Source organism: Anas acuta, chromosome 19 (assembly GCF_963932015.1).
Source record: "Anas acuta chromosome 19, bAnaAcu1.1, whole genome shotgun sequence".
NCBI lineage: Eukaryota > Metazoa > Chordata > Aves > Anseriformes > Anatidae > Anas > Anas acuta.
Window position 1 is genome coordinate 3,354,829 of NC_088997.1, and position 16,150 is coordinate 3,370,978.

The 16,150-nt window shown below is 43.4% G+C and overlaps 1 protein-coding gene across 2 annotated transcripts; it reads right to left on the reverse strand.

The window, feature by feature from the left end:
* Positions 1 to 351: 351 nt before the first annotated feature.
* DHX40 (DEAH-box helicase 40) lies at positions 352 to 15,320 on the reverse strand. 2 transcript variants are annotated; one of them, XM_068656306.1, is made up of 17 exons: positions 15,113 to 15,320; positions 14,561 to 14,706; positions 13,984 to 14,103; positions 12,218 to 12,448; positions 11,953 to 12,019; positions 11,238 to 11,369; positions 9,699 to 9,798; positions 9,160 to 9,246; positions 8,448 to 8,630; positions 7,824 to 7,904; positions 6,979 to 7,136; positions 5,052 to 5,166; positions 4,654 to 4,762; positions 4,223 to 4,317; positions 3,809 to 3,878; positions 2,966 to 3,194; positions 352 to 1,289 (listed from the first exon to the last, which is right to left on the reverse strand). In XM_068656306.1, the coding sequence occupies exons 1-17, from the start codon at positions 15,249 to 15,251 to the stop codon at positions 1,153 to 1,155; spliced, it is 2,199 nt and encodes a 732-aa protein (XP_068512407.1). In that variant the 5' UTR covers positions 15,252 to 15,320; the 3' UTR covers positions 352 to 1,152. The 2 variants fall into 2 exon arrangements, with proteins under 2 accessions (XP_068512407.1, XP_068512406.1); XM_068656305.1 differs by having other exon boundaries at positions 352 to 1,292; positions 15,113 to 15,318.
* Positions 15,321 to 16,150: the final 830 nt, after the last annotated feature.

Consider the following 16,150-nt stretch of genomic DNA (forward strand, 5'->3'; position numbering starts at 1 on the left):
TCAGGGCTTTTGGGAGCTTATGATGGGGCCAAAGCCTGCCCTGAGATCATACAGAGATAAAACACTTAATATTTTACACTCAGGGCCAGCACTTACTTGTAACATCACCTTAGCAGGTAGCTAGGGGCCTGAAATGCAACTGGAGGAGACACAGCTGCACATAAGTGAGGCTTGAAAGGTGACAGGAGGGGTTCCTGGGCTCTGGAAATTGTCTTACACAAAAGGTGACTTACTGCAGATGAAAGAGAGCAAGAAAGGCAAGCTTGCCCCTGAAACTTTATGATGACTAAGCAGCACAAGGCTTTAGGTTGTTTTTTTTCCCCCTCAGCACAAATACGTAACAAAGTAGCATTTCTTTATATATTCTTTATACACATTAGAAACAGACTTCTCAGACCAAAATCCATACAGCTTAAAAATAACAACCACCAGACTCAGAAAAGCATTCCCCTAGGCAGCAGGCCTGCTGACAGACTGCAGGATGGCACCTGGCTGTTTTCTGCCAAATGGAGAACACCACACAGTGCTAAGTCATCCCTGACAAAAATTAGGCATTGCTGGCAAAAAGGAGAAAACATTTACAAAATACTTTGCGTACAAAGACATCTTCGCTCAGAACCAGCACGATACACAGTAGGAACAAGGTCTGTGACTGAACGCACGTAGCAAACGTCCTTTTGATTTTAGATCAAGATGGCTCCATCATTAAAAGAGCACTCCTTACACATTTTTCCTGAACATCAGATAAGCATTAAGATTGTATAGCCATAGCCATACAAAGTAAAACGAATAAAAAGGGACAGTTCTGCTCCTTTAAAAAAAAAGCATTAAGAAAATGTTATTAATGAAGACACTGAGCCCTTTCGAAGTCAACTGAATGCCACAGAATTGGCACCACAGTAGGTATCATGTCTTCACCCACAATTCAAGCCACGAAATTGCCTGCGACACGTGGCAACAAAATTCATTCTGGTAACTTTTCCTCGCAGAATGCAGCAATGAGGATCACGTCTGTATGCCTCGGCAGCCAAACGTACCACAAAGCAGAAGTTCTCCCTCATTCTAGTCACTCATCCTGCATTATGCAAGCATACCCAGAACAACTGTACCGCGCTGCCTTTCCTATTCCTGGGAGCAGACCAGCCATGAGCACTAGCCCGTCTCATTCAACGGGCCACTCAAACCCTGTTCTCTTTGCTGCTTTCTCTCAAGATAGCGAGCTCGGGCATCCTGTATTGATTTATCATCATTCCTTTTCTCCAGCTTCTTTGCAGGGTTGTCTTTGACTCCTTCTGGAGGGGGAAAGGAAAGAGAGACATATACTCTTTTGTGTCAAAAAAAAAAAAAAAAAGCCAACAGCATTACAATTCCCCTCATCTGTAAAATGTCCAGACAGAATTCCAAATGTTTTTCAACTACCAGTCAGTCATTTGAATGCATTTCAGAGAGGACAGGCTGTACCAGAAGAGAAAAAAAGTAAATAAATCATACTTTAAATCCCATGTCAATATTTGCAGTTGGGCTCATCCCACCCCCAAACGTATATCTTGTTTTTTATGGCCAACAGATGTTATGCATCTTATGTTCTATGCACCCGTTTCTTCTCTAAATTCACATCTCATACTCAGGTTTAGGCAGGAAGACGACAGTGGTGGGAACAGGAAAAAAGTTTAGAATATCTTCAGAAATTTCTGGAGATAGGAGGAAGAGGGAGAATAACACACAGATAAAGCAGTGGGAAAAGTCAATACACCAGCTCAGACACCCTTAGAAATGCATGTTTTGTCTTGCACCCACTGAGCTGAGACCTTGGAGTTGTTTCTCCCAGAAGCACAGAAAAACTGTGCAAGCATTTCCTGCTTTACCAAAATAAATCATAAAATAATTAGAAGACTCTAAGAGTCTACAGATTGTGTGAATGAAGCATCTAGAATTAATCTGTCTTGGAGTCAGGTTAGGAGTTCAGCTCATGCTGCAACCTTTCCTTCGACTGAGCACTAAACTAAGCTTTTATCAGCTATTCAAATACCTATTTTTATGACACAACATTTGCAAGGACAACCTCAAGCTGACTTACTATTGCTCGATAAATTCAAAAAGTTGAGGGGTCAAAGAAAAATCCTCAGATCCCCAGACTTCAGACAAATAGATGAGAGTCCCTTCTGTTTTCCAGTAATTCAAATATCCTTTCCAGCAAATTTACAATCAAATCCAATTCATATTTTTATGATTTAAAATGGCTGTTTCATACAATTACAAAGGAGAGAAACAGACGCCATTCTGAGAACAAGAGTCTACATTTTTTCCATCGTTAAGGAAATTGAAGAGAAACTCTATTACCAGTGCCGGGCTGTATATTACATTAAAATTTTGGAAGAACGAGTTCAGGAGTAAAGAGGCCCTTTGAATACTTGGCTGCTTTATAAAACCTGCTGACAGAAGAATCCAAAGAATGTCAAACAGCCAGATCAGTTAGCATACCCCAGTTTTAATTAAAAGACAATTTATTTAAACCTATGGCATTAAATTGTCAGAAAGACGTTAACTAAAGTGTGATTTATTTATTTATTTTTAATAGCCCTTAGGCACTCTCTCTTTTGCAGGTCACTATTACCAACTCGTAATTTCTATGGCTCGATACCCTTTGCAAATTTAAAGAACAGACCCAAAATGCTTCTATTCCACTCTTGGTTAAGTTCTGTTTCTGTCAGGTGTAATAACCCAGAAGAGAGAGAGAGCACTGCAAGAACCAGTAGGAAAACACCACTGCATGCAGTGCCAAGGCACAAAAAGGATTACAGAGTTGTAGTAAGAGAAGAAAACAGCTAGAACAACACGTATCAAACATGCCAAGCACATCCAGATTAACACCTACTCATCCAGAATGTGCACCATGGTACAATACACACAGGCTCAACATATCGAAGAAAACCCCACGTGACAGAAATAGAAGTATTATGCTTACCACACTGCCTTTTAAGGTCCTCCTTATGTTTCCATTTGGTTATTTCCTCTTCAGTTACTTCTTCCCGTGCCACACTGCTCAGTTCATATGCATCAATTTGATGCAATCTAGGCAACAAGTCTTTGACCCACTCATAGCGAACAGGACACACTGTCCGGACATAGATTTTGGATGTCACTGTGACATCATGGAAGATGATCCACTCAAGTCGAGTCTCCTGGTTATAAAGCTTAAAAATACAAAGATTAATTCATAACTGATAAAAAAAAAAAATTCTAGAGCACCCTCCACTTGCATCTTCCAAAGCTTCAGATGCAGGAGTGGGGTAAAGCTGACAACACCCTAAATTTTCAGGCAGGGAACCAGCAGCATGACCTTATAAAAATCACAGGATTGTAGAAAGGCTTGGTTTGGAAGGGACTTTACAGATCATCTGGTTCCAACCCTCCTGCCTTCAGCATGGATGCAGGGCCCCATCCAACCTGGCATTAAACAATTCTAGGGATAGGGCACCCACAACTTCACTGGACAACCTGTTCCAGTGCCCTGCCACAGTCTGAGTAAAGAAAATGACTTGCTTAAAATTGCCCAGGAAATCCAAGAACAGCCAAAGAGAAAGCTCAGTCCATATAGCACTCATTTCATAAGCTGAAGGTTTACCAGTTTTGAGGATGTAAGGCTCTTTCCCACCCTCAAAATGAGTACTGTACTCTAGGCAGCACTGCATCAGTGTTTCTCCTGGCCATAAGTTAGCACAAGTCAAACCAAAGAGTTTACAAGGAGCTGACTTTTATTCCTTTTAAGGACCCTTTGCTACTTTATTAATAGAAGTTGGCAACTTACTGTAGATGAAGGATGGATATAGACTATGCTGCCATGTCCGTCCATTGTGCAGAAGGTCCTGGCTGCAGATCTAAAAGTTTTGTGAAAAAAATCTATACTGAAATATGCTTTGCTGTGATTAGACAGCAACACAAGCTAAACAATTCAGCAGCAGAGCAGAACATATTCAGATATATAAGCAGGGGAAGATCCTTCCATAATTAAGTGCAAAAAATAGGTGACAGATAACTTGCTCAGGAACATAATCAGAGTCAGAAGACCGACTTCTAGACCTGTGCAGAACCACCGCCTGTAGCTGTAACCACTACTTTTTTTAACAGCACAATATTGCTATTCTGTTTCGACATACAACTACATTCTTTAAAATATGCATAATATATTTTCCATTCAATGTATGGAAACTTTATTACTCACCTCCTAGCTACATTGATGAAGTATCCTGCACACAGACATCTCCTTAGTATTTCAGTTCTAGAGCCTTCAAATGTTTCTTTAGGGAAGTCTGGCAGCTAGATTTAAAAAAAAAAAAAAAAAAAAAAAAAAAAAAAAAAAAAAAAGAACAAGGGTATTTGCTAAAGAAAAAAACCTGTACATACCCCCCTTCATCCCATGGATTTTAAACTCCAGATTTCTCACCCTGCAGAAACCATGAGGAAATTAATTAAAACTCTCCTTCCTGCTTGTTACCACCACCATACCTATTAGTTACACAAGCTATAATAAATATTTAAGCGTATTAGTTTCTACTGGAGAAAGGCCATAGCCATCTGGCAAAGGGTCAGTACTTCAGTACGTCTTAAACTCAACCTAGCATAACTAGATGATATACAAAAAGTATTTTTCACCTGTTTCAGTTTACTGATTATTTCCCGAAGTTGTTTTTCCACACTAAAAGCAGATTTTACAGCTCTCCAATGGATCCAGTATTTCTGGCACCACGCTGAAGGAGACTTGCTGAGAAGAGAAATACTTGCATTATAAAGAAGCCCTTTGTAAACTGAAGGCAGAAAGTTGCCTCTATTTTTTGTTACAGTCGTACAAAGAAAGCAACCTACACAGGCAGATACTTTGTTAGTTTAAATAATAGTTGTCTTGATAGAAATTACAGATCACAATAAGGAATCAATCTGCAGTTAGGAGTAAGTACAGACATGTACATATATGGAATATATTCAAAAACCATCTGCAGGTGGGAGTTAATGAGCAACACAAAACCACTCACTGTAAAGAAATCAGTTTATACCTTGTTTTGCACTGTTCAAAAATATTTAAGAGGGTTGCAAAGTCATTGCAACCTCCCACTTGTGAGGAAAGTTCCTGGTGTTGAAGTTCTGCCTCCTTTTGCTTCTGAGGATCACCTGAGGAAATAAGTTATATCTCGCTTTAACAAAGTCATTTTTATTTATCACTCCTACTTTATCTTTTATTAGCACATCTTCAAAGTCTGTTCGACAGTCTTGTATCTTTATTCATGTTATTTTTAGATTTGTCTCTCCTCCACAGCTGCATTTACAGTTCTTCCCCCCTTTCCATTACTGCTGAACAAGAATACGTAGATGCTATTCAATCTGTAATTAATCCCATCAGTCAGCTGTAGAGATGGAGGCTTCTAGTCTCTAAGAAAAGTTACTACATATTACTCTCACAACCAATTCAGATGCCAGCGTGGAATCATAAAGGAACAGCAACCCTAAATAGCTCACAGGGATCAAGTGGAAGTTTTGCCTGAGGGAAAAAAGCAAGACTGTTGGAACCACCTCATCACAGCAGCTAATCTGTTTAATTCAGCTTTTGTCCTATTACTCAAGTACATTTGTAATGGAAGTCTTAACAAAAAACAGTCTAGAAAACAATGTCATCCATGAATTTAGTAGGAATTTGCCTTCATTAAATGCTACAAATGTACTAGTAAAAGCAAAAACATTTCCAAAGTGTTATTTCAAGTTCTGAGTATTCCCTTAGTAGAGAGGAATAACGCTACTGAGACCAGTGTATTGCATTGCTGCTGCACTGCAGATATCAGAAGTTTGTGGGTACTACCAGTAACACTGATGAAGGAAGGGGGCCTGTTCGTATACATATCACACACGAACAAGTGTCTTCAAAATGGCAGGTCTCTGTGTTTGTGTCCTAATGTGTGCTGGAGAGTAACGAACGTGTGTTCTAGCTAGCTGGACAGATAACGAGTGCATATTGCCAGATGGAGGATGGGAAAACAAAAGCACATTTGTGGCAGTGGGAAAGACCCCAGAGCAGAACCCAGACTATCAGTACTATCAGCAGTGTCTAGCTGTTGCACTAACAGGCACAGTTAATAGACTACAGAGATAACTGGACAAAAGCCAATGAGTGACTTGAATGGACAAAGGTCTCTCACAAAGATCATGCTACACAGTCTTTTCTCAGCTGGGGGTGGGAAGGTGTGCTGGGAAATCAGGCTGAAGGGAAAAGGAGATGGGAAGGAGGACGTGGGAGACTGGGTTTAACTATCAAGAGGTGCTAGCCTGGAACGCCAGCAAAATCACATTTTCCATTAAGCCAGAAAAAAATGGAAATGGAGGCAGTGACAAGTTGAACTTCTCACGTTAACTTAAAAGCTTTACCCATTCAGTGTTACTGAAGAGAGAAATCCATCCAGAGGTGACCCCATTCCTTAAAATTTAATTAATCCGCTCCTCTGGCTTAAAATTAGACCAACAGCAGACACCACCAACAAAACATCTGCTGTGGTGTGCTCCCTCCCCCTTCACCCCAAAGCACGGCTTTCCTCCTATGACCTCTCAGCGCTCCATTAGCTTACCCAGATGTTACTTTACAGGTCCCAGCCCTGGGACAAACACAAACCAATTCAATGCTATCTTGAAGCCTTTGGAATAGCTGTTGTCCGATTCCTAGCGTGCAAAATGTCCTAATTCCAAGACCACAGAAAGCTGTAAAAACATACGGGCACATGTATATTTGCCCTAATCTTAACATCCTTCCCTACAGATCTTTCTCTGGAGACAACGTGCTGCACACGAGGAATCTTCCTCACGCTGCAATAAATGTGTTATTTGAAGTGTTAGTTTAAGGTGAAGCAGTGTGTGCTGCCCAGCCACCGCCTGAGATGTCCCTGTCCAAGCTGAATTCCCCACCTTCCCAAGGCTGCTTTGAGATAAGGGCCTTCCTACCTGGACGAATGAAAACATTTTCCACAGACAACATGGCTGCTATGGGAAGCAGCATATCTTCACAGTCAAGAGAAGCGGCTTTTATGACAGCACAGGTCAGGTTAGGAGGGAGGGGAAACTGCACCAGGAATTCACCCAGTCTTGTCACGTGGCCTCTCCTTATTGCAGGAAAAAAACAAACAAAAAAGAACCAACACAGATTCAACAACACTATGCTTAAATGTAAATGGGAACAAGCACACACCATGTTAGGCACCATATATAGATAAAGAGCAGGAAATAAATGCTTCCCTCTGAACTGTTCTAATACCACAGTCTGCGTGCACCCAGACAGGTGCTAGAGACATACAGCAAGTGTCACTAGCAGAAGAGCCCTTCACCCTTCTCCAGTTTGCCTGTGCCTACTTCATGGCAGGCAGGGCTATTTAAGTGTATCGTATGTTTAACATTAAGATTTTTTCTAAGAAGAATTCCTGGAAGCTTTGGATAAGATCTCCCTTCCTGTCTTGAGTTCTCCAATGGGTCTCACAGCCAGTGCATAAGCACCTTCGTCACATCAGTCTAAGATCTGCTATCAGGAACTGCTGCACAGAGTTGAATCTGTATGTTGTTATTCAGGAACTCTAGGACAACATGAAGAAATTAAACTCTCTCTGAAGTCCTAAGCTATGCTCTAATTCTAATTTTACAATGAGTATATTAAAACCCAGTAGTTAACTTCCTGGTCAAATGAGGAAACAAGTTATTGCTGGGGAAAGTCCTTTAGCCCAAGTGAACAGCTCATTAACAACAATTGAACCATTAAATTTAAGTTCTTGCAGTGACTACACCCCTTTATTTTTTACCTGTCAATAGCATCACACTGGTAAAGTTGCTTGAGAGCTTCTAAAATATGCCTCTCTTCAGGACGGTCCAAATAAGGAAATCTATAGTAAAAAATGAAGTAAAAATCTCACTGTTCAGACTCAGTTTAGCTTTGTTAATTTTCATATTTAGTAAAATACTTTTGTAAGCTTCCAGTACAAGTTACTGACCAAAGAGATGACTAACATCTTCAGTATATGGGTATATTACTAAACACACAGCTTCATGATGTAGAATTACAACAGCAGACCCAGCATAGCCTATGAAAAGATTAGCTATATTTTCTGCATGATTCACCCTAAATTTAAACAATTCCACAGAGAGCTGGCTTTTGCGCTACCAGTATTTCAAAGGAGCACTATTCGTTTCAGAGATAAGGAGGTAGTTTTGGCAGAACCTCACACTGAACTTGGGTTCAAGATCCAATCTGGCATTAAAGATTCTGAGAAGAACAGCAGAAAAGCTGACAAGCTGATTGTATCGTCCCGTCACAGTTGGCCAGGGACCTAATCCTGCCTCCTGCCAATAGGCTCTCGGTGCCTGTGCTGCTTTGCCTCTGAGACCTCAGGAAGAAAGTGATAATCCCCCTGCTCCACGGAGGTTACCTTATGACATCATGCACAGAAAGGCACTTCAAGGTCAGGATGACAGATGTCAGACTGGTTCTCTTGATCTCTGGGACCGTGTGATCAGGCATACACTGCTCCCAGAACTCTTTGCTGTATAGCCGGTAGCTTTTTCCGGATGATGTCCTGCCAGCTCGGCCAGCTCGCTGCATTGCTTCACTCCTGCCAACACACAAGGGCAGGGAAAAAAAAAACACAAAACAATAAAAAAAGAAAAAAATAACAACCTTGATTCATTCTGTTTTTAACCAAAGCATCACACTGTAATAATAACAAATATCAATTTCTGTGCTTGTAGATGGAAGACTTAATATATTGTGCAGCAACTGAGAAATCCAGCTATACAAGAAACAGCAAAATGAAGAAACAATTCTATTCAAAGGAAGAATTTTTTTTTATTTAATCTTCTCTGAATCAGACTGTTATATTGAGCAAACATGTGAGCCACTGTCCAGACTACAGACAATACTCGGTCAACTCCTCCTTAACGCCTGTGATTTCTTATAGGAAGTTACATGTTCTGAACAACTTTCTGTGCAGCAAACAAAATGCTTTTGAATTACGAAGCCTTAAAAGACCCCACTTCCCTCTTGTGCTCCCTCTTTTTTCTTCTTTTGTAAGAGCACCTGAAACACAATTTTGTCAGAGCACATCCCAGAAACACCAAGCAAATCACCTTTTTCAAACTTACTTTGAAATGGGAACCACCTCCAGTATGTCCAAGCCAACTCGTGGGTTATGATTCAACTGCTTCACAAATCCACTGTCTACTACGTACCTGGAAAAGATTCACACTGTCAGAGAAGACAATAACAGAGGCCTCAATAGACAGACAGGCAAATGCCACATACATATAAGCTCAGAGCAAGAACACAATTGCCCTACATTTGCTGCAGAGGTAGTTGCACTTTGCTGGCCAGCTGCAGCCCTGCAACAATTTGATCTACAGGATGTTACAGATAATGCCTCCCCACACCCAGCAACATTATGCTGATTTACTGGAGCTGATCTGATTTCAAATTAGGTTCCAACAACATTAGTCATTTGTAAGACTACACAATAGCAGCTAAGGTATTTCATTTACCCATTACACAGACAAAAAGAAGGCAGCAGGTAATTTACCAGATGGGTAGAGAAGCAGAACGAAGTCGGATGAGCTTTTCCAAATCTAGTACAACTTTCTGAATTATTCCCTCTATTACAGCTTTTATAAAGAATAGGAAATGATACCTGACTCCTTCAATTGTCAGAGATGTTGCAGCGATGTTTGTGGATACCACACATTTTCTAATGCCTGTGGGAGCTGGCAAAAATATTCTTTTCTGTTGATCTGAAATGACAGGCAGTTAGTAAAACAGTGCTCTGATATCAAATCATCTCTAACACTAGACAAACATACTCAAATATTTAGTGAAATTGATTTGAATGAAATTAGAAAAGGAATCACAAAACATTTCAAAATATCGATTAGATCTTATTTTAGCATATGTCAGGGAACAGAGAATATACTCTTTATTGTTTGCATACTCAAGAAGATTTTGAGATCAAGAAAGACTAACTCTCCTGGGTATTTCCTAACATAAAGCTAGGAAAAAAGAAATGGCACCTGGTCTTAATGGAATCTTCAAGAAAGATTTGAAGGGTTTCAACATATCAGAGCAAGTGAAGGTGAACATGAAAAGATTCAGATAAATCTCTCATGCTTCCAGCAAGTCTTCTTCTAACATGTAAAAAAGTAACAAACGCAGTTTCCTTTAATTCACTTATATTTCCAAAAAACAACAGAAGGAGGTAGAAATTCAGCCCTCTCCTGAAATTTATTTTTTAAGACATGAAACTTCAAAGTATCAAAATCTCCTTAAAATTCTTTCCTGTGTATTTAAAAGGCTGAAATACAATGGCATCTGAGAAACCATCAAAAAAGGAATTAAAAAAATCTTTCAGAATCTAACACCTAGCAAGGATGGAGAAAGGAAGAAGCTACACCTTTCATTTATGCAACTTCTCATTTTGCTCTTTGAAGAAGATGAAAACTTTCTGTAGATCCTTCCCAGATAATTTCTCTCAGCAACACTTCCAGATGGAAATTACTGCTGTCCTGCTCTTCTGAGTGCTTATTCAGCCTCTTGGCATTCTACACACCACACCCACACATTTAAACATCACACTTGAGATCATCTGAAAATACAGCGCCTGTGTTCAACAGAGGTCAAAGTGCCTTTGCTTTTTTAACTCTTCAAAATTAAATGTGATATTGCTGCCAAATAAAAGAGAGTGACTCACTCTGATAACCTATTCTTTCTATATTGCGTAACGCTGTATTCTTTCAATCTTCTTTTACAGGTCTACTCTCATCTTTGAAAATATACTGGCAGTATCTTTTCCATATAAAATAAAACAAAAGTAAAATGTGAGGTCCCTAAATACAGTAACTGAACTTTCAGTGTTGCAATATCCCCTTCCTAAGCCGGAGACACTGATACTACATGATGCAATTCCTGCTATTTCTACCATTTCCAGTGGATACGAATTTTAGCTGGAGGCTTCTGTGCCAGTGCAGAGAAAGATTAAGTGTCATTAGTTTATGAACACCACAAAAACAAACAAAAAACCTACACATGCAATAGTGTTACAACATTGTAACAAATAGGTTAATGAATCTCATTTCCCCGGTCACAATAAAAATGCCTGTGTAGGATGTTGTTTATAACAAGTCTTGCAGTTAATATCTGCATTAATTAAATTCCGTAAGACATTATTTGCTCTTACCTGTTGACATTGACCCATACAATGGTAAGATAAGCAGGCCTTCAATGGATCGATCGTGTACTTCATACCGGTAATCAATAGACTCTGCTTTCTTGAAAAGGAGGTCGCAAGCTTTTTCTATTTCGTTTTGACCTGAAAAAACATACGAGAGCATTTAAGCGACCTGTTCAGCCACAACTCTGCCTTCCTCGTTTGCAACATCTCTGCACAAGGCTTCTGACAATGTTGCGGTCACCCATCCCACTGTGAGAAGGAAGTGGTATTAATGAGTTAGCCTCGGCAGTGACAATCCCGTCTTCCCACAGTACCTCTCACTAAGGCTTTTCCCTAAAAGATGACTGCGCAAGAGCTTCATATGTCACTTTCAGTGCCTGGCGCACACTCTGATGTAGGTTTTTGGAGTTAGATACATTCTTCCTTCCCAAATTAACAACTAAACAGAGCAATACAAATATTGAGCTAATTTGACGCAGAAAGAAAAGAACATGTACAAGTCTTGTACATACTTTTCATAGCTGGTCTCATAGGCCTGGATATACCTTAACGTGCTGTGAAAGCAACCACTTCACAAGATTGTCTGTCAGTCTGCAGCTCTCCTTTCTCTACTTACCGCTCTGGAACAAACTGTAAAGTCATTGGAAGGTTGTACTGGTTTTGCTGACAATGAAATACTTTCCCTGGAATGCCCACTAGTTGTTGAAATAAAGATTCTCACCTGTCAGGAAAACCAAGATGTCACCTTCTGGTTCGTTTAAGTGGATATCCAATGTCACCTTCACAGCCTGAAAGAAGCAACAAACAAGCCAATATCAGCTGGAAACAGAACCTCACTCTTTCAGAGACCTTATGGTACTAATTATTTCCTGCACCATGCAGAGATGGTGAGAACACAGCAATCCAGCAGCTGAGTCTTGTGGTCTTTAACAGATGACAATCCTACCAAGAACAGAGAATGTAACACAGAGTAAAACAGGTCAGACCTCCGTAACATATGCGGAGCTTCCTGTGTCCCGTGGGCTGAGCAGGTTGCAGAATATCTCCTTTACTGGGTAACTTCTTCCTGGAATGTGCAGCACTGAGCAGTGTCCAAAGAACTCTGACAGCTTGTCTACCTCCAGGGTGGCGGACATCACCACCACTTTCATGTCCGTTTTCCTGCCCGATGGTTTCTTCTGCAGAAATAATTTCTTCAGCAAACCAAATAAAATATCCTAACAAAATAAATAAAAAAGGCAATTTATGTTAGCTCCTCATTCTTCCTAGAAGTGCCTGATGAACAAAGAAGGGACTGAGTTTATGTCATGGATATAGAGAAGACAAAAAACTACATCTTCAGGGCCTAAGCACTCAGAAGAACACGTACACTTAGCCTGGTCATCTCATAAGAATGAGAATTAGTTTCTAGAATTTAATTAATGTCTCATCAGTTCTTCTCACAGCCTAGAAATGGAATTATTTGCTTTTCATTTTTATACTGTCATGGCCAAGTCAATTAAAAGAAAACTCAATTACCTCAGATCAATTAAAAAAAAAGTTATCTTCATCCAGTATATATGTTAACTGACTGAGTGGACACCCTCCTTTGTTGTACTACTTATTGTTTGGACTTCAGCAAATTTATTTTACTCTGCATTGCAGTGGATTAAAAATCTGCTCCTTTTAATTAGTTACAGGTGATGGAGCAGTAACTTATATCACTCTAGCTCAATTACTTGCAATTGCAAGTAATTGCAATTACTTGCTTGTCCTCAGATGCTTGAGGACAGAAGCGAAATGCAGAAAGCACTGTGTCTTTTCCTCAGGCTGACTAGTAGGTTGTTTTCCCTGTTCCCATGGCTCACTACTTAGGACTGTCTGGACATCGATTACCTGCTATTGCCAGCTCTTTGGCTTCCCCAATCTTCTCTCTCTCTCCCACCCAATGTCTGTGACACAAAACAGACTCTTGAGGACTGAGTGACTCGAGTCTCACTGCTCACCACAGAAGGGTCAGACTGACATTTGACAGCTTTCAGCACTTAGGTCAGTCTGGATACCTCCATGACCCCCAAACCATAATCTCTTTGCACAGTCATATACACACCCTGCGAAACGTTAGGCCTTACAGTGAGAGAGATGTTTCAGGCTGGTTTGTTTGTGGGTGTTTTTTTTTTGTTTGTTTGTTTGATTGGTTGTTGCTTTTTTTTTGTTTTTTTTGTTTTTTTTGCAGGGATGAACAGGGGGGACACCACTGTCCAGTGCCAGCCAACATTTAAGTGCTGTCAAACACAACAGCTACCACAATTTCAACTAGATTACAGGCAGCATCTTATTTTCAGGATACACAGCATGCAACAAATCAAGCAGTGATCCTATGATATTAGGACAGAAAAAGGATAAAGCACATCTGTAGAAAGTCAGCCAAAAACCTTGAGAACCATGCTCATTACCTTTTTGAGCAATAAGAGAGACAACATTTCTAGAGGTCCATACAGACACAGTGTCAGGACTCCTGAGATCTTGTCTTACTGCAGGAACTGACCCACTGTGAAAGATTTTTAGGGAGTCACTTAGCCTGTTCCTTGCTTTGGTAAAACTTTTCTGTCAATAAGTACAGAGGTAATTTCAAGATGCAAACCTCCTACAGAACCTTCAGTTGAAAATAGACCAGAAGGAAAGAGTACCACACCTGTATTATTTTTACCAAGGAGTTCAAATTTCCCCTTTACCAATACCAAACAACACTCGTGTTTAAGGTGACACTCACAGTGCTAAGGCTCCGCTCGTGGGCTTCATCCAGAATGATGACACTGTACTTGCTGAGAAGGGGGTCGGCCAAAATATGCCTCAACAAGCAGCCATCCGTCATGTACTTGATGGCAGTATCCTGAAAGGTTCAATTAGACCTTCAGCTGTCACCCTGATTATTTACATCGATACAGGTCAGATACTCACCCAGCAGACACACACATACATGCTGGGATCATAACACACAACTTTACCCACAGCATCACAAGTGTTTGGCAATGTTCATCGTGGTGGGGCATGGGAACAGGCTGCCCAGAGAGGCTGTGGATGCCCCATACCTGGAGGTCCTCAAGGCCAGGCTGGATGGGGCTTTGGCCAACCTGATCTTGTGGGTGTTATCCCTGCCCGCAGCAGGGGGACAGAACTGGGTGATCCTTCAGGCCCCCTCCAACCCGAGCCATTCCATAACTCTACGATAAGACGTGAGCCCTGTGACAACCCAACCGCAGCTCCACCCCGCCAGGACAGCTTCCCAGGCTCTCACACTTCCACCCAGCATCCCCCGAGCACCCCGCGCTCCCTGCCCAGTGCCCTACCTGCGAGGAGCAGTCGTCGAAGCGCACCTGGTAGCCCACCACGGTGCCCAGCGTGCAGCCCAGCTCCTCAGCCACCCGCTGCGCCACCGACACAGTGGCGACACGCCGGGGCTGGGTGACACCGATGGCCCCGTGCTCGGCCAGGCCTGCGGGGAGAGAAACGGGGGCGTCAGGGGGCTAGGAGGGGCTGGGGGTAGCTGGGGGGGCTGAGGGGGACTGGGGGGAGCTGAGAGGGGCGGGGGGGGGCTTAGGGGAGCTTGGGGGGGGCTAAGGGGGGCTGAAGGGGGTCTGGGGGTCTAGAGGAGACTGGGGGGGGCTGAGGGGAAGCTGAGAGGGGCTGGGGAGGGACGAAGGGGGGCCGAGGGGAGCCGGGAGGGGGCTAGGGGAGACTGGGGAGGGTCTAAAGGGGTGTGAGGAGGGACTAAGGGGGACTAAGGGGGACTAAGGGGAGCTGAGGGGCCGAACTCCCCCCATCCCTCCCCCGCTACCCCCCCCCCCCCCCAGGCTCCCGAGGGGCTCCGAGGGGGGGGGGGGTCTCCCCCCGGCCGTTACCTGCCTCGAAGAGGTACCGGGGCAGCTGCGTGCTCTTGCCGCTGCCCGTCTCTCCGGTGACGATGAGGAAGGGCTCCCGGCTCACCGCCTCCACCAGCGCCCGGCGGTAGCGGCGGATGGGCAGGCGGCCGCCCTCCATGGCGGCGGGGGGACCCCCGCCCGCCCCCTGCCCCCCGCCCGCCTCCCCTCACGCGAGCCCCGCCCCCTCGGTGACGTCACTCCCCGCGCGGGAGCGGCGCCGCCGCGCGCACAAAGGTGACGCGATGCGGCTCGTCGCCCCGCCCACCCCATAAACCACGCCCACTCCTCTAAACCACGCCCACTTGAAGCCACGCCCCCCTCTGCACACAGGCCCCGCCTCTCCCCGTGTAGGCCACGCCCCCTCCTGTGCAGGCCCCGCCCCTCACAGCCCACCTCCTCCCCTCAGGCAGCCCCACACGGAGACTCACCCCCCCCCCCCGCCTCCTGTAACCAAAATGGTTGGGTTTTACCCCAAATCGCCTAGGGGCCTGGCAGGGGTGAATTACAGTGTGAAATCAGAGGGACTGCAGCAGTTCCCTCGCAGTGCCTGAAATACCCCCTCGCCTTCCCCGGGGTGTAAGGAGGAGATGCGAGAGAAAATGGCTCAAAACCCCCAAATGTCTCTCAAAAGCACCATTCGGCCACACCAGGCCTGGCATTTCCCCGTAACGACCGAATTCAGGCACGGCCTGAAGGTGGCAAGCGATGAACGCCAAACACATGCGGCCAGGCTGCAATCCCAGTCCCCAGACTGAGCATGGCTGCGACAAATTCCTGCCAATGCACAATTTCTGCACCGTGCTTTGTCTGCGCTCTGACGTCCTTTCCCATATGGGCCCTGAGGGTGTCAATGTTTCACCCTCCACTGGGGTGAGACCCGCACAGATGTTAATGGTTCACCCTCCGTTGGGGTGAGAGCTGCGCCGTGCGTTTGTCGTGGTGTCAGCCCGAATTAGGCCACCTACTGACTCCATTTACTGCCAGCTGCCTCCCTTCGTGCCTCTGACACAATGGGAG